Genomic DNA, 26,310 nt, shown 5'->3' on the forward strand with positions numbered 1-26,310 from the left:
GGGAATGGGATTGGCAATGGGATGGGATTGGGAATGGGATTGGGAATGGGATTGGGAATGGGATGGGATTTATGGGATTTATGGGATTTATGGGATTTATGGGATTGGGAATGGGATTGGGAATGGGATGGGATTTATGGGATTTACAGGATTTACGGGATTTACGGGATTGGGAAGGGGATTGGCAATGGGATGGGATTGGGAATGGGATTGGGAATGGGATGGGATTTATGGGATTTATGGGATTTATGGGATTGGGAATGGGATTGGGAATGGGATGGGATTTATGGGATTTATGGGATTTATGGGATTTACGGGATTTACGGGATTTACGGGATTTATGGGATTGGGAATGGGATTGGCAATGGGATGGGATTGGGAATGGGATTGGGAATGGGATTGGGAATGGGATGGGATTTATGGGATTTATGGGATTTATGGGATTTATGGGATTGGGAATGGGATTGGGAATGGGATGGGATTTATGGGATTTACAGGATTTACGGGATTTACGGGATTGGGAAGGGGATTGGCAATGGGATGGGATTGGGAATGGGATTGGGAATGGGATGGGATTTATGGGATTTATGGGATTTATGGGATTGGGAATGGGATTGGGAATGGGATGGGATTTATGGGATTTACAGGATTTACGGGATTTACGGGAGTGGGAAGGGGATTGGCAATGGGATGGGATTGGGAATGGGATTGGGAATGGGATTGGGAATGGGATGGGATTTATGGGATTTATGGGATTTATGGGATTTACGGGATTTACGGGATTTACGGGATTTACGGGATTGCGAATGACCCCCAACCCTCTCCAAGTCAACCCCCCCCAACCCCCCCAACCCCCCTCAATCCCAACCCCCCCCCAATCCCAAATCCCGCTTTTCCCACCTCTCCCCGCACTCCTCATTCCCGCTTTTCCGCAGGTTCCCGAGCTCCTGGCCGTGATCCATTCCCGGCTGGAGGCGCTGGAGCCGGAGCCGCTGCGCCGGGGGCTGCAGCAATCCGTGCTCGTGCTGGCGCTGCAGCACCCGGGGGCCGTGCTCCGCTGCCTCCTGGGCGCCTCCCTGCCCTTCGACAGGTCCGGAATTCCGCCGGATGCCGGGATCTGGGGGGGGGCTGCAGGTGGAAAATTGGGAATTTTGGTTTGGGAGCAGCCGTTCTTTCCAGAGCTGCGAATTCCCTTCGAGAGCTGAATTTTGGGGGATTTTTCCCGCTGGAAAATTGGGAATTTCGGTTTGGGATTCCCTTTGAGAGATAAATTTTGGGGATTTTTCCCACTGGAAAATCGGGAATTTTGTTTTGGGAGGAGGTGGTTTTTGCAGAGGTCTGGATTCCCTTTGGGAGATGGATTTTGGGGATTTTTCCAGGTGTTTGCAGGTGGAAAATTGGGAATTTTGGTTTGGGAGAAGCCACTTTTCCCAGAGCTCCGGGATTCCCGCCGGATGCCGGGATTTGGGGGGGGGGCTGCAGGTGGAAAATTGGGAATTTTGGTTTGGGAGCAGCCGTTCTTTCCAGAGCTGCGAATTCCCTTCGAGAGCTGAATTTTGGGGGATTTTTCCCGCTGGAAAATTGGGAATTTCGGTTTGGGAGAAGCCGTTTTTCCCAGAGCTCCAGATTTCCTCTGGATGCTGGATTTTGGGGATTTTTCCAGGTGTTTCCCGCTGGAAAATTGGGAATTTTGTTTTGGGAGAAGCCACTTTTCCCAGAGGTCGGGATGTCCTCCAGATGCCGGGATTTGGGGGGGGGTTTCCAAGTGTTTCCCCCTGGAAAATTGGGAATTTCGGTTTGGGAGAAGCCGTTTTTCCCAGAGCTCCAGATTTCCTCTGGATGCTGAATTTTGGGGATTTTTCCAGGTGCTTGCAGGTGGAAAATTGGGAATTTTGGTTTGGGAGGAGGTGGTTTTTCCAGAGGTCGGGATTCCATTTGGGAGATGACTGTTGGGGATTTTTCCCGCTGGAAAATTGGGAATTTTGGTTTGGGAGGAGGTGGTTTTTCCAGAGGTCTGGATTCTGTTTGGGAGCTGAATTTTGGGGGATTTTTCCAGGTGGAAAATTGGGAATTTTGGTTTGGGAGGAGGTGGTTTTTGCAGAGGTCGGGATTCCCTTCAGGAGCTGAATTTTGGGGGATTTTTCCAGGTGGAAAATTGGGAATTTTGGTTTGGGAGGAGGTGGTTTTTGCAGAGGTCGGGATTCCCTTCAGGAGCTGAATTTTGGGGGATTTTTCCAGGTGGAAAATTGGGAATTTTGGTTTGGGAGAAGCCGCTTTCCCCAGAGGTCTGGATTCCCTTTGGGACCTGAATTTTGGGGGGATTTTCCCAAGTGTTTCCCACTGGAAAATTGGGAATTTTCCTTCGGGAGCAGCCGCTTTTCCCGGAGCTCCTGAGCACGCTCCTCCTTTTCCTCCTCCTCCTCCAGGCGGCGCTCCCGGCGCATCCACGGGATTTTGGGATACCCAGCCTGGAATCCGGCCGGTCTCCCAAACCCCTCCGCTCCCCCTTTTTCCCAGGATTTCTTCCCTCTCCCGGTGCTCCTTTTCCCTCCATCCCGGCCGTGCCGTTCCCTAAATCCCACGAATCCCCTCAATCCCGTCCTTTTCCCGCAGCCACACCTGCGCCATGTGGAGGGCGCTGGGCACGGAACCTTCCCTGACTTCCCAAATCCTGGAGCAGCTCCTGGAGACGCTGAGCCGGGAGATTCCCTACAAGGAGAGCAAATCCTTCCTGCTGGGAAGCGGCTCCGAGCGCGTGGCCACCCCCCTGCCCCTGGCCGTGAGTATCCCATGGAATTCCCGCGGAATTCCCACGGAATTCCCGCAATCCCGGAGTCCCCTTCCGGACCCCTTTGGATCCGGGCGAGTTGTCCCTGGATATGCGGGAAGAGCCTCCAGGTGGGAAGAGCTTCCCAAGTGGGAAAAAATATTCCCGGGTGGAAAAATCATTCCCAGGAATCCGTTCCTGAGGGGTGTTTGCACTTAGGTCATTCCCAAAAAAAAAAACAACCCCAAAAAGAAGCCATTTGGAAGCTTCCCAAGCTGGAAAAGAGCTGGGAAAATTCCCTTCTCCTCCTCCTCCTCGGGACCCTCTGGGAGCAATTCCCACCCCACGTGTCCCGGATTTATCCCGGGTCGCTCCAGCTTGGGAATGCATCGGGAATCAGGGAGCAATTCCAGGGAATCAGGGAGCAATTCCCACCCCAGACTTTGGGTTTGGGGTCCGGAATCCATCAGGAACCAGGGAATAATTCCCAAGGAATCAGGGAGCAATTCCAGGGAATCAGGGAACAATTCCCACCCCAGACTTTGGGTTTGGGGTCCGGAATCCATCAGGAACCAGGGAATAATTCCAAAGGAATCAGGGAGCAATTCCAGGGAATCAGGGAACAATTCCCAGGGAATCAGGGAGCAATTCCCACCCCAGACTTTGGGTTTAGGGTCTGGAAACCTTTGGGAATCAGGGAATAATTCCCAGGAATCAGGGAGCAATTCCAGGGAATCAGGGAGCAATTCCCACCCTACGCTTTGGGTTTGGGGTCCGGAATCCATCGGGAATCAGGGAACAATTCCAAAGGAATCAGGGAGCAATTCCCACCCCAGACTTTGGGTTTGGGGTCCGGAATCCATCGGGAATCAGGGAACAATTCCAAAGGAATCAGGGAGCAATTCCCAGGGAATCAGGGAACAATTCCCACCCCAGACTTTGGGTTTGGGGTCTGGAAACCTTTGGGAATCAGGGAATAATTCCCAGGGAATCAGGGAACAATTCCAGGGAATCAGGGAACAATTCCCACCCCACACTTCGGATTTAGGGTCTGGAAACCCTCAGGAACCAGGGAATAATTCCCAAGGAATCAGGGAGCAATTCCCACCCCAGACTTTGGGTTTAGGGTCCGGAATCCATTGGAAATCAGGGAATAATTCCAAAGGAATCAGGGAGCAATTCCCAGGGAATCAGGGAACAATTCCAGGGAATCAGGGAACAATTCCCACCCCACACTTCGGATTTAGGGTCTGGAAACCCTCAGGAACCAGGGAATAATTCCCAAGGAATCAGGGAGCAATTCCCACCCCAGACTTTGGGTTTGGGGCCCAGAATCCATTGGGAGACAGGGAATAATTCCCAAGGAATCAGGGAACAATTCCCACCCCAGACTTTGGGTTTAGGGTCCGGAATCCATTGGAAATCAGGGAATAATTCCAAAGGAATCAGGGAGCAATTCCCAGGGAATCAGGGAACAATTCCCAGGGAATCAGGGAACAATTCCCACCCCAGACTTTGGGTTTGGGGTCTGGAATCCATTGGGAATCAGGGAATAATTCCAAGGAATCAGGGAGCAATTCCAGGGAATCAGGGAGCAATTCCAGGGAATCAGGGAACAATTCCCACCCCACACTTCGGGTTTAGGGTCTGGAAACCTTTGGGAATTAGGGAGCAATTCCCAGGGAATCAGGGAGCAATTCCAGGGAATCAGGGAGCAATTCCCACCCCAGACTTTGGGTTTGGGGCCCAGAATCCATCGGGAATCAGGGAATAATTCCAAAGGAATCAGAGAACAATCCCAAGGAATCAGGGAGCAATTCCCACCCTATGCTTTGGGTTTGGGGCCCAGAATCCATCAGGAAATCAGGGAACAATTCCAGGGAATCAGGGAACAATTCCCCCCCCCCTCCCCTCCCCAGTTTATCCCGGATAATTCCACCCCCGGAACCCCTCCGCCCCCAGAATCCACCTCCTTCCCCAACCCTAAAAAACCCCAAATCCCTGGAAGCTGCGGCAGGGGTTAAACTCCGGCAGTCGGCAGCGGGCGGAAGAAGCGGAAAAATCCTTTTCCGAGCTCTTTTTTCCCGGGAGATTCCCGCAATTCCCGCTGCCTTCGCAGGCCACGTGCGCCTTGGATGAGCTCATGTCTGTGCCGGAGGCGGCGGCCGCGGTCCTGGAGCGATTCCCGAACCTTTTCCAGAGCCTCCTGCTGCGCCTCGGCTGCTCCGTGGGGGTCCAGCTCCCGAAATTCCTGCAGGGCCGGGAAAAGCGGAGCCAGCACGGCTCGGCCCCGCGCAGCCTCCAGCCCTGCAGGTGTGGGGGGAAAGGGTGGGAATTCCTTGGGAAAAGGGGGTGTGGGGGAATGGGGGAATGGGGGAATGGGATTGATGGGATCCATGGGATGGGATGGAAATGAGACAGGGATGGGATTTGTGGGATAATGGGATGGGATTTATGAGATGGGGTGGGATGGGATGGGATGGGGTTTATGGGATAATGGGATGGGAGGGGATGGGATGGGATGAGATGGGATTTATGGGATGGGATGGGATTTATGGGATGGGATGGGATGGGATGGGAGGGGATCCATGGGATGGGATGGGATCCATGGGATGGGATGGGATTTGTGGGATTTATGGGATGGGATGGGATGGGGTTGATGGGATAGGATTTATGGAACGGGTTGGGAATGAGACAGGGATGGGAATGAGATGGGATGGGATGGGAATGAGACCGGGACGTGAATGGGATGGGATTTGTGGGATTTATGGGATGGGATTTATGAGATGGGATGGGATGGGATTGATGGGATGGAATGGGATGGGATCCATGGGATGGGATCCATGGGATTTATTGGATGGGATCCATGGGATTTATGGGATTTATAGAATGGGATGGGATGGGATTTCTGGGATGATGGGATGGGATTTCTGGGATCTATAGGATGGGATGGGATTTCTGGGATGATGGGATGGAAACCAAGGCTTGGTTTCGGGATGCGACGTTGGGATTGGGAAGTTGAGAAGCAGGAATGGGATGGAGCCTCCGGAGCGGGGTCGGGATCGTTGGAGCAGATTCCCAAAAAAAAAAGGAGGAGTGAGGGTGTGGATTCCAGGGAAACAATGGATGCCCCATCCCTGGAATTGTCCCAGGCCGGGCTGGAGCATCCCGGGATGGCGGGAGCTGCCCCGTGGCAATGGGATCATCCCGAAATCCCACCCATCCCACCCCATTCCCGGATTCCAGGATTTCCCGACCCCGGCATCCTGAGCTTTCCCTCATTAATTAGTCCTTAATGAATTCCGGGAAAGCCCCGGAGGCTCCTGGGATGCTCCGAGGCCTCTCGGGCGCTCCAGGGGTTTTTTTCCCCTTCGGAATTTCGCAGTTCCCGTTCCTTGTCCTGCTTTTTCCCTTGGCCATCCACAGCAGGGAAAGCTCCACCGGGATCTTCCCAGCTCCTCTGGGGGAATTTTTTGGGAAAACTCAGGGAGTTTTCCATCGGGAATTCAGCTTTGGGCCTCGACTCCTTTCCCGTTCCTTGGGTTTTTCCCACGGGCTCCTGGATCCTTTGGTTCTTAGGGAATCACGGAATGGCAGAGGTTGGAAAACCTCTGGGATCATCCCATCCCGGCCAGCCGTGAATCCGAGGATTCTCCAGAGGCCTGGGAAGGATTTTCAGGGCCCTTCCCGTGTTTGGGATCAATTTTCCATCGTTATTCCCAAATTTCCAGCATTCCAGAGGCATCCCTGGGTGTCCCTGCCCCTGCTGGAATCCTTGGGATTCTCCCACCCCCCCAAATTCCAGAGGCTCCCGGGGGAAAGGGAACAAATCCCAGTGGGAATATCTGGGGCAGCAGCTCCAAAGGCCGATCCCGAATCCCAGATTTCCTTCGTGTGTGGGATCCCCGCTCCGACAGCCGGGATTTATCCCTGGCTGCTCTTCCCGGTGTTTTGACGGGATAACGGATCTTTTCCAGATGTTGCTCCGTGGCAGAGCGATCCCAGCCCCGTAAAATGCTCATTCCATGAAAAAAAAATTCCTTCAAGTAGCTCCGGAGTTTTTCCCTTCCCAGTTTTTTGTCTTGGTTCCCGTTGCCGGCGTGCTGGGAAGGAGCTGGGATCGCTCCAGCTCCGGCATTCCCCGGGCACGGAATTCCCTCGGGACATCCCAGATGGAGCCGGATCCCATCCCAAATCCAATCCCGGATCCAGTTCTGGCTCCAATCCCAGATCCAATCCCAAATCCAGTCCCAAACTCAGTCTCAAACCCAGTCCCAGATCCAATCCTGAATCCAATCCCGGATCCAATTCCGGCTCCAATCCCAAATCCAATCCCGGATCCAATCCTGGATGCAATCCTAAATCCAATCCCAGATCCAATCCCAGATCCAATCCCAAATCCAATCCCAGATCCAATCCCAAATCCTGTCCCAAACCCAGTCCCGAACCCAATCTCGAACCCAGTCCCAAATCCAATCCCGGATCCAATTCCAGCTCCAATCCCGAATCCAATCCCAGATCCAATCCCGGATCCAATCCTGGATCCAATCCTGGATCCAATTCCAGTTCCAATCCCGAATCCAATCCCAGATCCAATTCTGCTTCCAATCCCGAATCCAGTCCTGGATCCAATCCCACTTCCAATCCCAAATCTAATCCCAAACCCAGTCCCAAACTCAGTCTCAAACCCAGTCCCAGATCCAATCCCAAATCCAATCCCGGATCCAATCCTGGATGCAATCCCAAATCCAATCCCAGATCCAATCCCAAATCCAGTCCCAAACCCAGTCCCAAACCCAATCTCGAACCCAGTCCCAAATCCAATCCCAGATCCAATTCTGCTTCCAATCCCGAATCCAGTCCTGGATCCAATCCCACTTCCAATCCCAAATCCAATCCCAGATCCAATCCCAAACCCAGTCCCAAACCCAATCTCAAACCCAATCCCAGATCCAATCCAAATCCAATCCCAGATGCAATCCCAGATCCAATCCCAAATCCAGTCCCAAACCCAGTCCCAAACCCAGTCCCAAACCCAATCTCGAACCCAGTCCCAAATCCAATCCCGGATCCAATTCCAGCTCCAATCCCGAATCCAATCCCGGATCCAATCCTGGATCCAATCCTGAATCCAATCCCAGATCCAATTCCAGTTCCAATCCAGAATCCAATCCCAGATCCAATTCTGCTTCCAATCCCGGATCCAATCCCAAATCCAATTCCAGCTCCAATCCCAGATCCAATCCCAAACCCAATCCCAAACCCAGTCCCAAACCCAATCTCAAACCCAGTCCCAGATGCAATCCTGAATCCAATCCTGGATCCAGTTCTGGCTCCAATCCCGGATCCAATCCCGGCTCCAATCCCAAACCCCATCCCAATCCCAGATCCAATCCCAAACCCAATCCCAGATCCAATCCCAAACCCCATCCCAAACCCAATCCCAAACTCAATCCCAGATCCCAGATCCAATCCCAAACCCAATCCCAGATCCAATCCCAAACCCAATCCCAAACCCAATCCCAAACCCAATCCCAAACCCAATCCCAGATCCCATTCCCTTTTCCAGCTGCGCCCTGGAGACGCTGAAGGCGATGCTGGAGCGCGCCGGGAACGACGACGTCGTCCGGGATGTGGGAAGCGCCGGAGGCTGGGAATTGATGGGAATTCCTGAGCGGCACCACGACGGAATCGCCCTCCTGGCCGGGTAGGGAATTCCAGGGGGCGGGGAGCGGAGCTGGATGGGATTTCGGGGAATTCCGGGATTTTTTTGGATGGGGTGGGATCGTCCTGCTCCCGGGAATGCGGAGGGGTGGACGGAGCCGGAGCCGGATGTTGGTCCCGCTGCGGAATTCCCGGTGTTGTCAATCCCAGTGTGGAATTCCCGTTGTCCCCAATCCCAGTGTGGGATTCCCAGTGCCACTGGTCCCAGTATGGAATTCCAGTGCCATTGATCCCAGTATGGAATTCCAATACCATTGATCCCAGTATGGAATTCCCAGTGCCACTGATCCCACTCTGGAATTCCAGTGCCATTGATCCCAGTATGGAATTCCCAGTGCCATTGATCCCACTCTGGAATTCCAATACCATTGATCCCACTCTGGAATTCCCAGTGCCATTGATCCCAGTATGGAATTCCCAGTGCCTTTGATCCCAGTATGGAATTCCAGTGCCATTGAACCTGCTCTGAAATTCCCAGTGCCGTTGATCCCAGTGTGGAATTTCCAGTGCCATTGATCCCAGTATGGATTTCCAATGCCACTGATTCCAGTATGGAATTCCCAGTGCCACTGATCCCACTCTGGAATTCCCAATATGGGATTCCCGCTGTCTCCGATCCCGTTTTCCGTCATTCTCATGGCTGGGCTCCTTCCCTTTCCTGTTCCCACTTCCATGGGATCAGCACCCAAAGGACCCCGTGGAAAACGTCTCCCTTTTCCCGCTGCTGCATCCCTGGGATTCCTGGACTATCCCATCCCGTCATTCCCGGGAAATTCCCGGTGCCGGAGGTGGCAAGACCCCATCCCGGATCAGCCGGGAATAACCCCCGGCTTGGGATTGGGATTTTCCAGCCTTAGGGAACCTCCCAAACATTCCGGAGGGACTCATCCCAAAGAAAACCCGGATGGGGTGTCCGGGATGCTCCAGATCCTTCTCTGTAGATCAATCCCGGTTTCCATGCCGGGCGTTGTCCTGCCTGGGCGCAGGAATTCCCGGGATTCCCGGGATTCCCGGGATTCCCGGGATTCCGAGTGCCGTTCCCACACAGGGCGATGGCTCGGCTCTGCGGGCCCCGGCTCCCGCGGATCGTCCGGAGCCTCATCCCGGTCCTGGGAAGCGTCTTCGAGTGCCAGAGGGTCACCAGCACCGCGTTCCTGGCCGAGGTGAGGCGGGAAAAACGGGGAATATCCGGCTGTTCGTCCATCCATGGATCCATGGATCCATCCCTCCATCCATGGATCCATCCCTGGATCCATCCATCCACCCATCCATAGATCCATCCCTCCATCCATCCATCCATCCCTCAATCCATGGATCCATCCATGGATCCATCCCTCCATCCATGGATCCACCCATCCATCATCCATCCATGGATCCATCCCTCCATCCATGGATCCATCCATCCCTCCATCCATCCATCCATGGATCCATCGATCCCTCCATTCATGGATCCATCCCTCCATCCGCGGATCCATCCATGGATCCATCCCTCCATCCATCCATCCCTCGATCCATGGATCCATCCATGGATCCATCCATCCATCCATGGATCCATCGATCCATCCATCATCCATCCATGGATCCATCCATCCATCCATGGATCCACCCATCCATCCATGGATCCATCCCTCCATCCATCCATCCCTCCATCCATGGATCCATCCATGGATCCATCCCTCCATCCATGGATCCATGGATCCATCCATCCATCCATCCATCCCTCGATCCATGGATCCATCCATCCATCCATCCATCCATCCATCATCCATCCGTGGATCCATCATTCCCTCCATCCATCCCTCCATCCAGGGATCCATCATTCCCTCCATCCCTCCATCCATCCCTCCATCCATGGATCCATTGATCCCTCCACCCATGGATCCATCCCTCCATCCATGGATCCATCCATCCCTTTGTCCCCCTTCATCCATGGATCCATCCCTCCATCCATGGATCCATCCCTCCATCCATGGATCCATCAATTCCTCCATCCATGGATCCATCCATCCATCCATCCATGGATCCATCCATCCATCCATGGATCCATCCATCCATCCATCCCTTCATCCATCCATCCATCCATGGATCCATCCATCCATCCATGGATCCATCCCTCCATCCATCCATGGATCTGTCCCTCCTTCCCTCCTTCCATTTTTGGCTCCACCTTTTCCCAGCTCCATCCTTCCATCCCACCCCATCCCATCCCACCCCATCCCAAGGAACGAAGTGACTCCATCTCATTCCCAACCCCGCATCCATCGGATCCAGTTCCACGGAGCAGCTCCGAGCTCCATCCCCACCAAAATCCCCATCCCAAATTCCCAATCCCGAGCCCTGCTTGGAGCCCATCCCGGAATCTGGAGCGCGATTGGATCCCGGAGGTTGGAAAATTCCAACGGGAGCTGAGGTCAAGGAAAAGAGAATTCCTTCAGATCCAGGGGATGAGGGATGAGGATGAGGGGAAATTCCAGGCTCGGCATGGAGGGGATAAATGGGAAAGGAGGATCGGGATGGGACCGGAGCATCGGATCCGTAGGGCGGCCGCCACCATCCCAAGGTCTCCATCGCTCCCTCCCAAATTCCCAACTTTTCCCAATCCCCGCATCCCACCCGGGGCTGAGTTCACCCTGGATTATCCCAGAGCGGCTCCAACTGCGGCTCTTCCCGGGAATTCCGGCTCCTCCCTCCTGGATCCGGGGGTTTTTCCCAGTGTATCCCGAGGTTTTTTTCCCTTCTCCAGCTCCTCAACCACAACGTGGTGAACGACCTGATCCTGCTGGAGCCGCTCCTGGATGCGCTGACGGCTCTGGAAAAGGATTCCTGCCTCCTGGTGCGGATCCTGGCGCTCCGGGGGCTTGGGAATGTCGCCTCGGGATGCCCGGAAAAGGTGGGAGCAGCTCCCGGGATCCGGGATCTGGAGGGGCAGGACACAGGGAATGAATTCCTGCTTCCGCAGGGAAGGGCTGGGTGGATGTTGGAATTCCCTCAAAAAACATTGGGATGAGGTTCTGTGGGATGGGGAGGAAGCTCCCAGGACTGGGATGCGCTGGGAGGCTCCGAATCCTAAAAATGCTTCAGCTGCTGCCGGGAATTTCTCCGGAGCCATTCCCGGCAATCCCGGAGCCTTTCCCAGGGGGTGGGGGAGGGGGATTCTCCCCAGCCCCACATTCCGGGGATCCCCGGGAACATCTCCCAGCGCCTCGGAGCCGCCGGAATTCCAGCTGGGATTGGCCCCTTTTCCCAGCTTTTCCCGGGAATCCCCGGCCTCCGGCCCTGCCCTGCTTCCCGAGGCCGCCCATCCCCGTTTGCCCGCAATTCCAGGGGGATATTCCCGAAAATCCCAGCCCGAGGCCGCTCCCTCTGCTCCTGTCCCTGTTCCCAGCCAGCAGATCCCGCCCTGGATCCCCCCTGGATCCCTTCAATCCCACTTTTCTCCTGGGAATTCCCCATTCCCTTCTTCCCATTCCCAAAACCCCTGGAAAAGACCCTGCAAGGGGCTCCGAGATTTCCCTTTTTTTCCCCCCTTTCCCACCAATTCCAGCACTTTCCAGGGGGAACATTCCCGAAAATCCCACCTAAACCTCCCCTGGCACCACTTCCCTCCCCGCTGGATCCCTCCTGGGATCCCTTCAATCCCGCTTTTCTCCGGGATCAGCGGGGAGGGTCCACATCCCTTTTCCCGGCCGTGATCCCGCTTTTCCGGCAGATCCGGAGGCACGGCTCGCAGCTGCTGGCCTCCATGGTCAACGGCATGGACGACAAGGACGATCCCAACAATCTGGTGGCCCTGGAGGCCATGTCCAGCCTCTCCAAGCTCCTGGATCACCTGGAAGAGCGGGATGTGCAATCCATGCTGCTCCACGTCGCCATCCGCATCCGGCCCTTCTTCGACAGCGTAAGGAGCCGTCCCGGGAATTCCCGGAGTTGTTGGGAGTTGGGCCGTGGTTGGCACGGCCAGGGGTCCATCCCGTGGGATTTTCCGTTCCCGAGTCTCTCCCTCATCCTGGGATTCCTCCTGGATGTTCATCCACGCTCCTGTGCTGAGCTCACGGTGCCGCTGGGATTGTCCCGTTGGAATTGCGCCGTTGGAATTGTCCCGCTGGGATCGTCCCGTTGGGATCATCCCATTGGAATTGTCCCACTGGGGTCTTCCCATTGGAATTGTCCCACTGGAATCATCTCACTGGAATTGTCCTGCTGGAATTGTCCCATTGGGATCATCCCATTGGGATCTTCCCATTGGAATCATCCCATTGGAATTGTCCCACTGGGATCGTCCCACTGGGATTATCCCATTGGAATTGTCCCCCTGGAATTGTCCCACTGGGATCTTCCCACTGGAATTGTCCCATTGGAATTGTCCCACTGGGATTATCCCATTGGAATTGTCCTGCTGGAATTGTCCCATTGGGATCTTCCCATTGGGATTATCCCATTGGAGTTCTCCCACTGGAATTGTCCCACCGGGATTGTCCCATTGGAATTGTCCCACTGGGATCTTCCCACTGGAATTGTCCCACTGGGATTATCCCATTGGAATTGTCCCCCTGGAATCGTCCCACCGGGATCATTCCATTGGCATTGGACAATGGGGATGGTGGGAACGGGGGGGCAGGGATGGTGGGAAAAATGGGATGGGAATGGTGGGAAAAGCAGGATGAGAATAGTGGGAAAAGTGGGATGGGAATAGTGGGAAAAGTAGGATGGGAATAGTGGGAAAAGTAGGATGAGGATGGTGGGAAAAATGGGATGGGAATGGCGGGAACAGCGGGATGGGAATGGTGGGAATAATGGGATGGGAATGGTGGGAACAGCAGGATGAGAATAGTGGGAAAAGCGGGATGGGAATGGCGGGAACAGCAGGATGAGAATAGTGGGAAAAGCGGGATGGGAATGGTGGGAATAATGGGATGGGAATGGTGGGAACAGCAGGATGAGAATAGTGGGAAAAGCGGGATGGGAATGGTGGGAAAAGCGGGATGGGAATAGTGGGAAAAGCGGGATGAGGATGATGGGAATAACGGGATGGGAATGGTGGGAATAATGGGAAAAGTGGGATGGGGATGGTGGGAAAAGCAGGATGGGAATGGTGGGAAAAATGGGATGGGGATGATGAGGAATGGCGGAATGGGAATGGTGGGAATACTGGGATGGAATTGGTGGGAATGGTGGGAATGGTGGGATGGGAATGGTGGGAACAGCAGGATGGGAATGGTGGGAAAATGGGAGAAGTGGGATGGGAATGGTGGGAATACTGGGATGGGAATGGTGGGAAAAGCGGGATGGGAATAGTGGGAATGGTGGGAACAGCGGAATGGGAATGGTGGGAATACTGGGATGGGAATGGTGGGAATACTGGGATGGGAATGGTGGGAAAAGCGGGATGAGGATGATGGGAATACTGGGATGGGAATGGTGGGATCTCAGGCTGGGGATTTTGGGATCACAAGATGGGGATTTTGGGATCACAAGACGGGGATTTTGGGATCTCAGGCTGGGGATTTTGGGATCATGGGCTGGGGATTTTGGGATCTCAGGCTGGGGATTTTGGGATCTCAGGATGGGGATTTTGGGATCTCAGGATGGGGATTTTGGGATCACAGGGCTGGGGATTTTGGGATCTCAGGATGGGGATTTTGGGATCACAGGGCTGGGGATTTTGGGATCTCAGGCTGGGGATTTTGGGATCTCAGGATGGGGATTTTGGGATCACAGGGCTGGGGATTTTGGGATCTCAGGCTGGGGATTTTGGGATCTCAGGGCTGGGGATTTTGGGATCAAAAGATGGTGATTTTGGGATTTCAGGCTGGGGATTTTGGGATTTCAGGCTGGGGATTTTGGGATCAAAAGATGGGGATTTTGGGATCTCAGGGCTGGGGATTTTGGGATCAAAAGATGGTGATTTTGGGATCTCAGGCTGGGGATTTTGGGATTTCAGGCTGGGGATTTTGGGATCTCAGGCTGGGGATTTTGGGATCACAAGACGGGGATTTTGGGATTTCAGGCTGGGGATTTTGGGATCTCAGGCTGGAGATTTTGGGATCTCAGGCTGGGGATTTTGGGATCTCAGGCTGGGGATTTTGGGATCACAGGATGGGGATTTTGGGATCACAAGACGGGGATTTTGGGATCTCAGGCTGGAGCTTTTGGGATCTCAGGGCTGGGGATTTTGGGATCACAGGCTGGGGATTTTGGGATCTCAGGCTGGGGATTTTCTGGATTTCAGGCTGGGGATTTTGGGATTCGCTCCTGCTGACGCCGCTTTTCCTCCTTTTCCCAGGAGCAGCCGGATCTGCGGCGCTCCTCCATCGTCCTCTTCGGGAACCTGTCCCGCTTCGGCCGCGCCGACTCCGAGGTTTTCTCGGAGCAGGTCCTGAACGGGCTCGTGACGCTCCTGCTGCACCTGCAGGATCCCTGCCCCGACGTCGTCAAGGTCCGGCCCCGTCCCCGTTGCCGGCGAATCCCGGGAATGCCGGGAATTGCCCCCGCGCCCACGAACGCCCCCGGAATTCCCGGTTTTTTTCCAGGCCTGCAAGTTCGCGCTGAGGATGTGCGGGCCCTGCCTGGGCTGCGAGGGGCTCCGGGAAATGTTCGGGAATCACCTGCGGGAAGAGCGGGGGCTGCACTACGGGGAGTTCATCAACGACGTCTGCAAGTTCCTGGTGCGCGCCGGGAGCAGGAGCGGGATCGGGAATGGGACGTTGGGAATGGGAAATTGGGATCGGGAATGGGATATTGGGACGTTGGGATTGGGACGTTGGGAGTGGGAATGGGACATTGGGAATGGGACATTGGGATTGGGATTGGGACATTGGGATTGGGATTGGGATGTTGGGATTGGGATTGGGGGATTGGGATTGGGACATTGGGATTGGGACATTGGGATTGGGAATGGGACATTGGGAGCGGGAATGGGACATTGGGAGCGGGAATGGGACATTGGGATTGGGAATGGGGGATTGGGATTGGGATGTTGGGATTGGGAATGGGAAATTGGGATCGGGAATGGAACATTGGGAGCGGGAATGGGACATTGGGATTGGGATTGGGGGATTGGGAGCGGGAATGGGACATTGGGAGTGGGATGGGGATCGGGAATGGGAATGGGACGTTGGGATCGGCATCGGGACATTGGGATCGGGAATGGGAATGGGACGTTGGGAGCAATATCGGGACGTTGGGATTGGGAATGGGAATGTCCCCGATCCCCCCTCTGACCCCTCTGTCCCTCTGTCCCTCCGTCCCTCCGTCCCTCTGTCCCTCTGTCCCTCTGTCCCTCTGTCCCTCTGTCCCCTCTGTCCCTCTGTCCCTCTGTCCCTCCGTCCCTCTGTCCCTCTGTCCCTCCGTCCCCTCTGTCCCTCCGTCCCCTCTGTCCCTCTGTCCCTCTGTCCCTCCGTCCCTCCGTCCCTCTGTCCCTCTGTCCCTCTGTCCCTCTGTCCCTCTGTCCCCTCTGTCCCTCTGTCCCTCTGTCCCCTCTGTCCCTCTGTCCCTCTGTTCCTCCGTCCCTCTGTCCCTCTGTCCCTCCGTCCCCTCTGTCCCTCTGTCCCTCTGTCCCTCCGTCCCTCCGTCCCTCTGTCCCTCCGTCCCTCTGTCCCTCTGTCCCTCCGTCCCCTCTGTCCCTCTGTCCCTCTGTCCCTCCGTCCCTCCGTCCCTCTGTCCCTCCGTCCCTCTGTCCCTCTGTCCCTCCGTCCCCTCTGTCCCTCTGTCCCTCTGTCCCTCCGTCCCTCCGTCCCCTCTGTCCCTCCGTCCCTCCGTCCCTCTGTCCCTCCGTCCCTCCGTCCCTCTGTCCCTCTGTCCCTCTGTCCCTCCGTCCCTCTGTCCCTCTGTCCCTCTGTCCCCCTGTCCCTCTGTCCCTCCGTCCCTCTGTCCCTCTGTCCCTCTGTCCCTCTGTCCCTCCGTCCCTCTGTCCCCTCTGTCCCCCTGTCCCTCTGTCCCTCCGTCCCTCTGTCCCTCTGTCCCTCCGTCCCCTCTGTCCCTCTGTCCCTCTGTCCCTCCGTCCCTCCGTCCCCTCTGTCCCTCCGTCCCTCCGTCCCTCTGTCCCTCTGTCCCTCTGTCCCCTCCGTCCCTCCGTCCCCTCTGTCCCTCTGTCCCTCTGTCCCCTCCGTCCCTCTGTCCCTCTGTCCCTCCGTCCCTCCGTCCCTCTGTCCCTCTGTCCCTCTGTCCCCTCTGTCCCTCCGTCCCTCCGTCCCTCTGTCCCCTGTCCCTCTGTCCCTCTGTCCCTCCGTCCCTCCGTCCCCGCAGATGCGCAGCCACCCGGCGCTGCTGAGCCGCCTCATCTCCACCAACCTCTTCTACTTCAAGAGCCCCTGGCGGGAGCTGCGGGCGGCGGCGCCGATGTTCATCGGTGAGGGCCGGGGTGGCCGCGGTCACCAAGGGGTGGCACCGGCCCTCTCCGGAGACAGCTTGGGCTCATTCGGGGCATTTTCGGGGCTTTTGAGGTGCTTTTGGGGGTTTTGGTATCGCTGGTGGCCCCCATCTTGTCCCCAGGTGGTGCCTGGTCCTGTCACCTCTTGGGGTCACAGCGGTGGCCTTTGGCACCGAGGGGTGACGTCGCTCCTGGGGGGCCCAGGGGAGTTTTGGGTGGTTTTGGGATTATTTTGGGGGTGGTTTTGGGGTAATTCTGGATGTTTTGGGGTAATTTTGGATGTTTTGGGGTCCCTGGTGGCCCCGATCTTGTCCCCAGGTGGTCCCTGGTCCTGTCACCTCTTGGGGTCACAGCGGTGGCCTTTGGCACCGAGGGGTGACGTCGCTCCTGGGGAGTTTTGGGTGGTTTTGGGGTAATTTTGGATGGATTTTGGGGTAATTTTGGATGTTTTGGGGTCCCTGGTGACCCCGATCTTGTCTCCAGGTGGTGCCTGGTCCTGTCACCTCTTGGGGTCACGGTGGTGGCCTTTGGCACCAAGGGGTGACGTCGCTCCTGGTGGGCTCCAGGGGAGTTTTGGGTTGATTCTGGTCGATTTTGGGGCTGGTTTTGGATGGGGTTTTTTGGGTCATTTTGGAGTTTTTAGGGAATTCTCCCCCGGAAAACGCTGGCCGAGGGCTGGAGCTGCCATTCCCGGCGGGATTTCCCCTCCCTGTGGATGTGGTGTTGGGGACACGGAATTCCGAGGGCTTTTCCAACCTCCCCGCTTCCCTGTGGGGCTCCCGGGGGGCTCCATCCCAGTCCCTGATCCCAAAATTCCCTCAGGATTCCTGGTGCTCCACGTGGACGAAGAGCAGGGCCAGCAGGTGGACCTGGACCAGCTCATCTCCGGTGAGTGGAAATTCCCGAATTCCCAACGGATCCGGAGCCCGATCCCGCGGGATGGGGATCTCAGGGATTGGGGTTTCCCAGAGGGACGACGCTCCAAGGGGATCCTGCTCCCTCCGGAAACTCCGGAGCTCTGGGAGCACTGGGAATATCCCCCCTTCCCCCCCCCCCCCAAAGAAACCTCAAATTAAAAAAAAATCCCAAAAAATCCCGGGGAGACGTGGCCGGGATGAGCCTGGAATGTGCGGATTTGGGATGTCGGGATTTTGGGATCGGTGTGGGGACAGCACCGGGGTCATTCCATGGGGGGAATTCCCGGGACAGCTGCTCTCCGTGGGGATCCGGGCAGATCCTACCCCGGGGTCGGAATTCCGGGGTCTGGGAGCCCCCGCGGTGTCCAGAGGGATCCGGAACTCCAGGGAAGGGCCCTCACCGCCCTCCCCTCGGATCCACCGGAGCCGGGAGCGGGGTGAAGTCACTTTCCTGGATTTCAGGGATTTTTTCCCTGTCACCGCTGACCTCATCCGATGGATCCGAGCCCGGAAACTTCCCGAGCCTTCCAAGGGAGCCGCAAAAACTCTAAAAAAGGGAAAAAGTCTCTTTCCGTTGGCTCCGAGACCCTTCCAGGAGCACGGGGCCGCTCGGAGCCACGGGCAGCCGGAATTCGCCTGGCTCAGGAATCCTTGGGATTCAGCGGGATCCGGGGGGGGCCGCGATTCCCCCGGAGCGGCCCCGGGATGCCCCAGGAATGAGGGAAAATCCCGAGGGATGCGGAGGCCGGGGTAAACAAGCTACTGGAAAAAGCTTGGAAAAAAGACCTGGAAGCGTTCCCGGCTCCCGGGAGCCGCTCCAGGCGTCGGGAATGGGGGGATGGGGGGAGGTTTGGCCGGGAGAATCCCATGGGATTCACTCCCAATCCAGCCCCGGATTCCCGGGATCAAAGGGGCCCCATCCCAGTGCTCCCAGGAGCTTCCCAGTCCCCCCATCCCAGGAATCCCAGTCGGGCCGGATTTGCCAGATCCGGGGGAATTTTTTGCGGATTGAGGATTTTATTGCCGTGGTCACCCAGGATTTGGGGATTGACCGGGAAAGGTTCCGGTGGGAGAACAGGGGGGTGAAAAAGGAGGAAAATCCGGGATGAGCCGAGGGATGTTCCTGGCTTGGCTCCTGCTTCCTCCCTGTTTGTCCCGGGATTTTTTTTGGGATGGGAAGAGCGACAATTGAAATGAAATGGGATTTAAATGAAAGGCTCGGGATGATCCCGAAGAGATGAAAACCACAGGATGTTCCGGATGATCCCAAACAAATTGAAATTAGCAGCGAAGGCGTGGGATGATCCCAAAAAACTGAAATGAAAAGCTCGGGATGAAAGTTTTGGGGATTGGGAAGCTCCTGGGAACACCGGGATGGGGCTCCTTTGATCCCGGGAATCCGGGCCTGGATGGGGAGTGGATCCCATGGGATCATCCTGGCCAAAGGTCCCCCCCCCCCGCATTCCCAATGCCTGGAGCGGCTCCCGGGAGCCGGGAATGAATCCAGGGGGAATGCAGTGGGAATTCAGTGGGAATCCAGCAGGAATCCAATGGGAATCCAGCGGGAGTGGGAATATGGTGGGAATAGGATGGGAATAGTGGGAATGCAGCAGGAATAAAGTGGGAATGCGATGGGAATACGGTGGGAATCCCTGAGAATTCCTGGAGTTTCCATGGATGTATCCTGGGATGGGGGATCCCAATCCTGACCCTGATCTTGATCCTGATCCTGACCCTGATCGTGATCCCAATCCTGATCCTGATCCCAATCCTGATCCTGATCCTGATTCTGATTCTGATCCTGATCCCGATCCCAATCCTGACCCTGATCCTGATCCCGATCCTGATCCCGATTCTGATCCTGATCCCGATCCCAATCCTGACCCTGATCCTGATCCTGACCCTGATCCCGATCCCGATCCCAATCCTGACCCTGATCCCAATCCTGACCCTGATCCCAATCCTGATCCCGATCCCGATCCTGATCCTGACCCTGATTCTGGCCCTGGTTGTGATCCCAATCCTGATCCCGATCCTGATCCTGATCCTGACCCTGATCCCGATCCCAATCCTGACCCTGATCCCAATCCTGACCCTGATCCTGATCCTGGTTGTGATCCCAATCCTGATCCCGATCCTGATCCTGATCCTGATCCTGATCCTGGTTCTGATCCTAATCCTGATCCCAATCTTGACCCTGATCCTCATCCCAATCCTGATCCTGACCCTTATCCCGACCCTGATCCTGATCCTTACCCTGGTCCTAATCTTGATTCTGACCCTGATCCTAATCCTGACCCTGATCCTTACCCTGGTCCTAATCTTGATTCTGATCCTGATCCTGATCCTGATCCCAATCCTGATCCTGATCCTGACCCTGATCCTGATTCTGGTTCTGGTCCTAATCTTGATTCTGATCCCAATCCCCATCCCGATCCCGATCCCGATCCCGATCCCGACGCCGTCCCTGCTGTGCAATTCCAGCCCTGAAGCTGCTCCTGAAGGATCCCGTTCCGGCCGTGCGGATCAAGGTGGCCGAGACCCTGGGACGCCTCGTCCGCCTCCTGTGAATCCCGGCATTCCCGGAATTCCTGGGAATTCCCGGCTCCGCTCAGCAATACCCCGGGGGACTCCCATTCCACGGGAAAAGTCTTCCTGCACCTTCTTCCTCTGCTTCCCACGGGGGGCGAAAAAGTGGGAAAACGGCCAAAATTTGGGATGGGATCCGGGTGGGAGCGTCCCGGGATCCGGATGGAGCCCGATCCCACCCATCCACATCCCCCCGCTGCTGCTGCTTCCCGATGGATCCGGGATCCGTTCCCACCCCGGCAGCCCCCCCCCCCCCCCCCATCCCACTCTGCTGCTTCCCGGGGGGTTTTGGGATCCATTCCCAGAATTCCCGCCCTGTACAGAGACCTATTTTTAAATAAAGCTTTTGGCTCCTGATCCCACTCTGGAATTCTGGGATTCCTTGGGATTTGGGGGATGGGAGGGGGTGACTCCCCCTCTGTCTCCATGGGGATGATCCAGGGGTTCTTCCCGGCCTCTCATCCATAGGAAAACCCTTGGAATTCCGTAGCTGGTCCTGCCCTGTTTCCGTCCCACCTCCGGCTTTTCCTTTGGGATGCTGATCCTGCTCCTGCTCCATTCCCTGACCTCTTTTCCTGGGATAAATCAGATCCAGGGAATCCCATCCTCTGTTTTGGTCCCTTCCAGTTCTTCCTTTGGGATCCTGGTCCAGATCCTATTCCAGGTCCCATTCCAGGTCCTATTCCAGATCCTATTCCAGGTCCCATTCCAGATCCTATTCCAGATCCCATTCCAGATCCCATTCCAGATCCTTTCCCAGATCCCATTCCAGGTCCCATTCCAGATCCCATTCCAGATCCCATTCCAGATCCTATTCCAGGTCCCATTCCAGATCCCATTCCAGATCCCATTCCAGATCCCATTCCAGATCCTTTCCCAGATCCCATTCCAGGTCCCATTCCAGATCCCATTCCAGATCCCATTCCAGATCCCATTCCAGATCCTATTCCAGGTCCCATTCCAGATCCTATTCCAGATCCTTTCCCAGGTCCCATTCCAGATCCCATTCCAGATCCTTTCCCAGGTCCCATTCCAGATCCTTTCCCAGGTCCCATTCCAGATCCCATTCCAGATCCTTTCCCAGGTCCCATTCCAGATCCCATTCCAGGTCCCATTCCAGATCCTATTCCAGGTCCCATTCCAGATCCTGTTCCAGATCCTTTCCCAGATCCCATTCCAGATCCCATTCCAGATTCTTTTCCAGGTCCTCCTCCTTCCCAGGGCTCCTTTCCTGGGACATCCCAGATCCAGGGAATTCCATTTCCATCCTTCCACCACCCCTTCCCTCTGCCCAGAGTGGCTCTGGATATCCCAGAATATCCCTGGGAAAGCCCGGGAAGCTCCCGGGAATGCCGCTGGGAGCATCCAGCGGGATCGGTGGGGATCCCACCCCTTCCCAGCGAGGCCGAGTTGGGAATTCAGGACACGAAGAGCCTGGAATTGTATCCAAAAAAAGCTTTCCATGAGCCCTGGGAATTCTGATGCCGGCAGATCCCAGGAATGCTGTGTGTAGGGAATGTGGGGATGGGATTGGGATGGGGACACTTGGGAATGTGGGAATGGGATTGGAGCTGCTGAGGGATGCGGGAATTTGGGAATGAGAATGGGATTGGGGACACTGGGGGATGTGGGAATTTGGGAATGGGGACATCATTGGGGAATTGAGGACACGAAGAGGCCGGGATTGTATCCATGAAAAGCCTTTGCTGAACGCTGGGAATTCTGATCCCAGTGGATCCTGGGGGATCCCGCAGGAATGCTGCGTGTAGGGAATGTGGGAATGGGATTGGGATGGGGATACTTGGGAATGTGGAAATGGGGACATGGGGGGACGTGGGAATGGGGACACCCAGGGGATGTGGGAATGTGGGAATGGGATCGGGATGGGGATACTGGGGGAATGTGGGAATGGGATTGGGATTGGGATGGGGACACTTGGGAATGTGGGAATGGGGATGGGGACATCGGGGGACGTGGGAATGGGGACACCTGGGGGATGTGGGAATGGGATTGGGATACTTGGGAATGTGGCAATTTGGGAATGGGGACATCGGGGAATTCAGGAGACGAAGAGCCCGGGATCGGATCCAGAAAAAGCCTTTATTGAACCCTGTGAGCGGGAATTCCGATCCCGCAGGAATGCTGGGTGTAGGGAATGTGGGAATGGGATTGGGATGGGGACACTTGGGAATGTGGGAATGGGGATGGGGACACGGGGGATGTGGGAATGGGGACACCCGGGGGATGTGGGAATGGGATTGGGATGGGGACACCCAGGGAATGTGGGAATGGGGATGGGGACATGGGGGGACGTGGGAATGGGGACACGCGGGGGATGTGGGAATGTGGGAATGGGATCGGGATGGGGATACTTGGGAATGTGGGAATGGGGATGGGAACATTGAGGAATTCAGGACACGAAGAGCCCGGGATTGGATCCAGAAAAAGCCTTTGCTGAACCCTGAGAGCGGGAATACCGATCCCGCAGGAATGCTGGGTGTAGGGAATGTGGGATTGGGATTGGGATGGGGACACTTGGGAATGTGGGAATGGGAATGGGGACATGGGGGGACATGGGAATGGGGACACCCGGGGGATGTGGGAATGGGATTGGGATGGGGACACCCAGGGAATGTGGGAATGGGATTGGGATGGGGACACTGGGGGAATGTGGGAATGGGGATGGGCACATCAGGGAATTCAGGAGACGAAGAGCCCGGGATTGTATCCAGAAAAAGCCTTTATTGAACCCTGTGAGCGGGAATTCCGACCGCACCGGATCCCGCTGGATCCCGCTGGATCCCGCTGGATCCCGGTGAGGAGCGTCAGGTGTAGAGGCGCACGGTGCCGTCGGCGCCGGCGGAGAAGAGCCAGGGCTGCTGGGGGTGGAAGGCGACGTCGAGGACGCCGAGGTCGAGCGTCGGCGCGTGGCCCTTGAGCACCTTGAGCGGCACCAGCAGCGCGTTCTGCAGCAGGTCACTGCCGGAGGAGCCGGAGTCAGCCGCCGCCGCCGGAACCGGGATTATCCCAGCGGGAACGGGGATTATCCCAGCGGGAACGGGGATGATGGGAGTGGGGATGGGGATTATGGGAGTGGGAATGGGGATTATGGGAATGGGGATTATGGGAGTGGGGATGGGAATTATGGGAGTGGGGATGGGAATTATGGGAGTGAGAATGGGGATTATGGGAGTGGGAACGGGGATTAACACAGCGGGAATCCGCCACCGCCGCCGGAACCGGGATTATCCGAGCGGGAACGGGGATGATGGGAGCGGGAACGGGGATTATGGGAGTGGGGATGGGAATTATGGGAGTGGGAATGGGAATTATGGGAGTGGGAATGGGGATTATGGGAGTGGGAATGGGGATTATGAGAGTGGGAACGGGGATGATGGGAGTGGGAATGGGGATTATGAGAGTGGGAATGGGGATTATGGGAATGGGAATTATGGGAGTGGGAATGGGAATTATGGGAGTGGGAATGGGGATGATGGGAGTGGGAACGGGGATGATGGGAGTGGGGATGGGGATGATGGGAGTGGGAATGGGGATTATGAGAGTGGGAATGGGGATTATGGGAGTGGGAATGGGGATTATGGGAGTAGGAATGGGAATTCTCACAGCGGGAATGGGAATTTTCGGAGTGGGAATGGGGATTATTGGGCCGGGAATGGGAATTCCTGGAGTTCCGCCCACCATGGGGGTCCCAAAACGCTGCTCCCACCCCCAGAGCCCAACGGGAGGGACCCGATCCCGGAGATCTTTGGGATCCAATCCCGGGTAATTCCGGGATCCCCCAAACCACCCCAAGGAGCCCAAAAAGAGGGATCCAATCCTGGATATCTTTGGGATCCAATCCCAGATATCTTTGGGATCCAATCCCGGATATCTTTGGGATCCAATCCCGGGTGATTCCAGGATCCCCCAAACCACCCCAAGGAGCCCAAAAAGAGGGATCGGATCCCGGCGATGCCGGCGATCCCGGCGATCCGTACTTGTAGACCATGCCGTGGCAGACGATGACGGTGCCGTCGTCGGAGCCGGAGGCGAAGAGCGGATAGCGGCGGTGGAACGCCACGGAGCGCAGGGCGCGGCGGTGGTGCCTGGAAAGCGGGAATCAGCGGGGAACGCCGGGATAACGGCCCGGGAAAAACCGGGATAACGGCCCAGGATAACCGGGATAATGGCCTGGGATAACGGGGATAACAGCCCAGGAAAGCCGGGATAATGGCTATGGATAAGAGGGATAACGGCCGGGGAAAACCGGGATAATGGCCTGGGATAACGGCCCGGGGAAAACTGGGATAACGGCCTGGGAAAAGGCAGGAGAACAGCTGGGAAAACCGGGATAACGGCCTGGGATAACGGGGATAACGGCCCAGGGAAAACCGGGATAACGGCCTGGGATAACAACCCAAGGAAAACCAGGATAACGGCCTGGGATAACGGCCCGGGATAACAGGGATAACAGCCCGGGGAAAACCGGGATAACGGCCTGGGATAACGAGGATAATGGCCTGGAAAAAACCAGGATAACAGGGATAACGGCCTGGGGAAAACCGGGATGACGGCCCGGGATAACGGGGATAACAGCCCAGGAAAAACCAGAACAAAAGGGATAACAGCCCGGGATACTGTGGGAGAACAATCTGGGATAACAGCCCGGGATAACCTGGGATAACCTGGGATAACAACCTGGGATAACAACCTGGGACAAGGAGGGAAAATACGGGATAACAACCCTGGATGATTTCGGATAACAACCCGGGACAAGGAGGAAAAATATGGAATAACAACCTGGGATAACGCGGGATAACAAGCCGGGACAAGGAGGGAAAATATGGGATCACAACCCAGGATAATTTGGGATAACCTGGGATAACGCGGGATAACATCCCGGGACAAGGAGGGAAAATACAGGATAATAACCCGGGATAACAACCCCGGATAATTCGGGATAACAACGCCGGATAATTCAGGATAACGACCCCGGATAACTCGGGATAACAATCCCAGATAATTCGGGATAACAATCCCAGATAATTCGGGATAACAACCCCAGATAATTCAGGATAACAACCCCGGATAACTTGGGATAACAACCCCAGATAACTCGGGATAACAACCCCGGATAATTCGGGATAACAACCCCGGATAACTTGGGATAACAACCCCGGATAATTCGGGATAACAACCCCAGATAACTCGGGATAACAACCCCGGATGATTCAGGATAACAACCCCGGATAACTTGGGATAACAACCCTGGATAACTTGGGATAACAACCCCAGATAATTCGGGATAACAACCCCGGATAACTTGGGATAACAACCCTGGATAACTTGGGATAACAACCCCGGATAATTTGGGATAACAACCCCAGATAATTCGGGATAACAACCCCGGATAACTTGGGATAACAACCCCAGATAATTCGGGATAACAACCCTGGATAACTTGGGATAACAATCCCAGATAATTCGGGATAACAACCCCGGATAATTCGGGATAACAACCCCGGATAATTCAGGATAACAACCCCGGATAACTTGGGATAACAACCCCAGATAATTCGGGATAACAACCCTGGATAACTTGGGATAACAACCCCGGATAATTCGGGATAACAACCCCGGATAATTCAGGATAACAACCCCGGATAACTTGGGATAACAGGCCAACCCAGGCCTCCCATCCCCACAGAAACCCGGGCCAAACCGGGATTTCCGGCTCCCACCGAGCGCCAGGACGCTCCCGGCACAACCCCAGCGGATCCCAGCCGATCCCAGCCGATCCCAGGAGATCCCAGCACCTCCACAGACTCGGGAACCCAGCGGGAATTCCGGGACTCACCGGAGCACCCGGTAGGGCCGCGTGGACAGGTCCAGGTCAAACCAGGCCAGTTTGCTGTCGTAGCTGCCGCAGATGACGTTGTCCCCTA

The 26,310-nt window shown here is 55.9% G+C and overlaps 3 protein-coding genes across 8 annotated transcripts in view; 2 read left to right on the plus strand and 1 right to left on the minus strand.

The window, feature by feature from the left end:
* The window catches only part of MROH1 (maestro heat like repeat family member 1), a 76,161-nt gene extending 55,434 nt beyond the window's left edge, over positions 1 to 20,727 (plus strand). For 2 of the 4 annotated variants that reach the window (XR_004243338.1, XR_004243339.1), the window contains 13 exons: positions 936 to 1,090; positions 2,614 to 2,779; positions 4,887 to 5,080; positions 8,337 to 8,474; positions 9,540 to 9,654; positions 11,235 to 11,381; positions 12,201 to 12,389; positions 14,775 to 14,927; positions 15,022 to 15,156; positions 16,736 to 16,838; positions 17,682 to 17,747; positions 18,239 to 18,526; positions 20,261 to 20,348. Coding sequence is in view for 2 of the 4 variants with exons in the window: in XM_032125521.1 (XP_031981412.1) it covers positions 936 to 1,090; positions 2,614 to 2,779; positions 4,887 to 5,080; positions 8,337 to 8,474; positions 9,540 to 9,654; positions 11,235 to 11,381; positions 12,201 to 12,389; positions 14,775 to 14,927; positions 15,022 to 15,156; positions 16,736 to 16,838; positions 17,682 to 17,747; positions 20,261 to 20,346 (1,647 nt within the window). In the remaining 2 variants the exon portion in view is untranslated. Of the gene's footprint in view, positions 1 to 935; positions 1,091 to 2,613; positions 2,780 to 4,886; positions 5,081 to 8,336; positions 8,475 to 9,539; positions 9,655 to 11,234; positions 11,382 to 12,200; positions 12,390 to 14,774; positions 14,928 to 15,021; positions 15,157 to 16,735; positions 16,839 to 17,681; positions 17,748 to 18,238; positions 18,527 to 20,260 lie in introns of all 4 variants that reach the window. The other 2 variants (XM_032125521.1, XM_032125536.1) reach the window with 1 other exon arrangement.
* Positions 5,693 to 8,279, plus strand: LOC116451809 (tetra-peptide repeat homeobox protein 1-like). Its single transcript, XM_032125637.1, has 2 exons — positions 5,693 to 8,093; positions 8,227 to 8,279. Exon 1 carries the CDS (start codon positions 6,793 to 6,795, stop codon positions 7,894 to 7,896), a length of 1,104 nt encoding a protein of 367 aa, XP_031981528.1. The 5' UTR covers positions 5,693 to 6,792; the 3' UTR covers positions 7,897 to 8,093; positions 8,227 to 8,279.
* Positions 20,728 to 23,087: 2,360 nt separating the features above from the next.
* BOP1 (BOP1 ribosomal biogenesis factor) overlaps positions 23,088 to 26,310 on the minus strand; it is a 99,214-nt gene continuing 95,991 nt past the window's right edge. For all 3 annotated transcript variants that reach the window (XM_032125550.1, XM_032125561.1, XM_032125572.1), the window contains 3 exons: positions 26,223 to 26,307; positions 24,364 to 24,471; positions 23,088 to 23,344 (listed from right to left, as the gene is read on the minus strand). In XM_032125550.1, the coding sequence (XP_031981441.1) occupies positions 23,191 to 23,344; positions 24,364 to 24,471; positions 26,223 to 26,307 (347 nt within the window). In that variant the 3' untranslated portion in view covers positions 23,088 to 23,190. The remainder of the gene's footprint in view (positions 23,345 to 24,363; positions 24,472 to 26,222; positions 26,308 to 26,310) is intronic.

Source organism: Corvus moneduloides, chromosome 1 (assembly GCF_009650955.1).
Source record: "Corvus moneduloides isolate bCorMon1 chromosome 1, bCorMon1.pri, whole genome shotgun sequence".
Classification (NCBI taxonomy): Eukaryota; Metazoa; Chordata; class Aves; order Passeriformes; family Corvidae; genus Corvus; species Corvus moneduloides.

What these genes read in the sequence shown, in the direction of transcription:
- LOC116451809 (XM_032125637.1), top strand. Translation starts at nt 6,793, where the DNA reads ATGAAAAAAAAATTCCTTCAAGTAGCTCCGGAGTTTTTCCCTTCCCAG.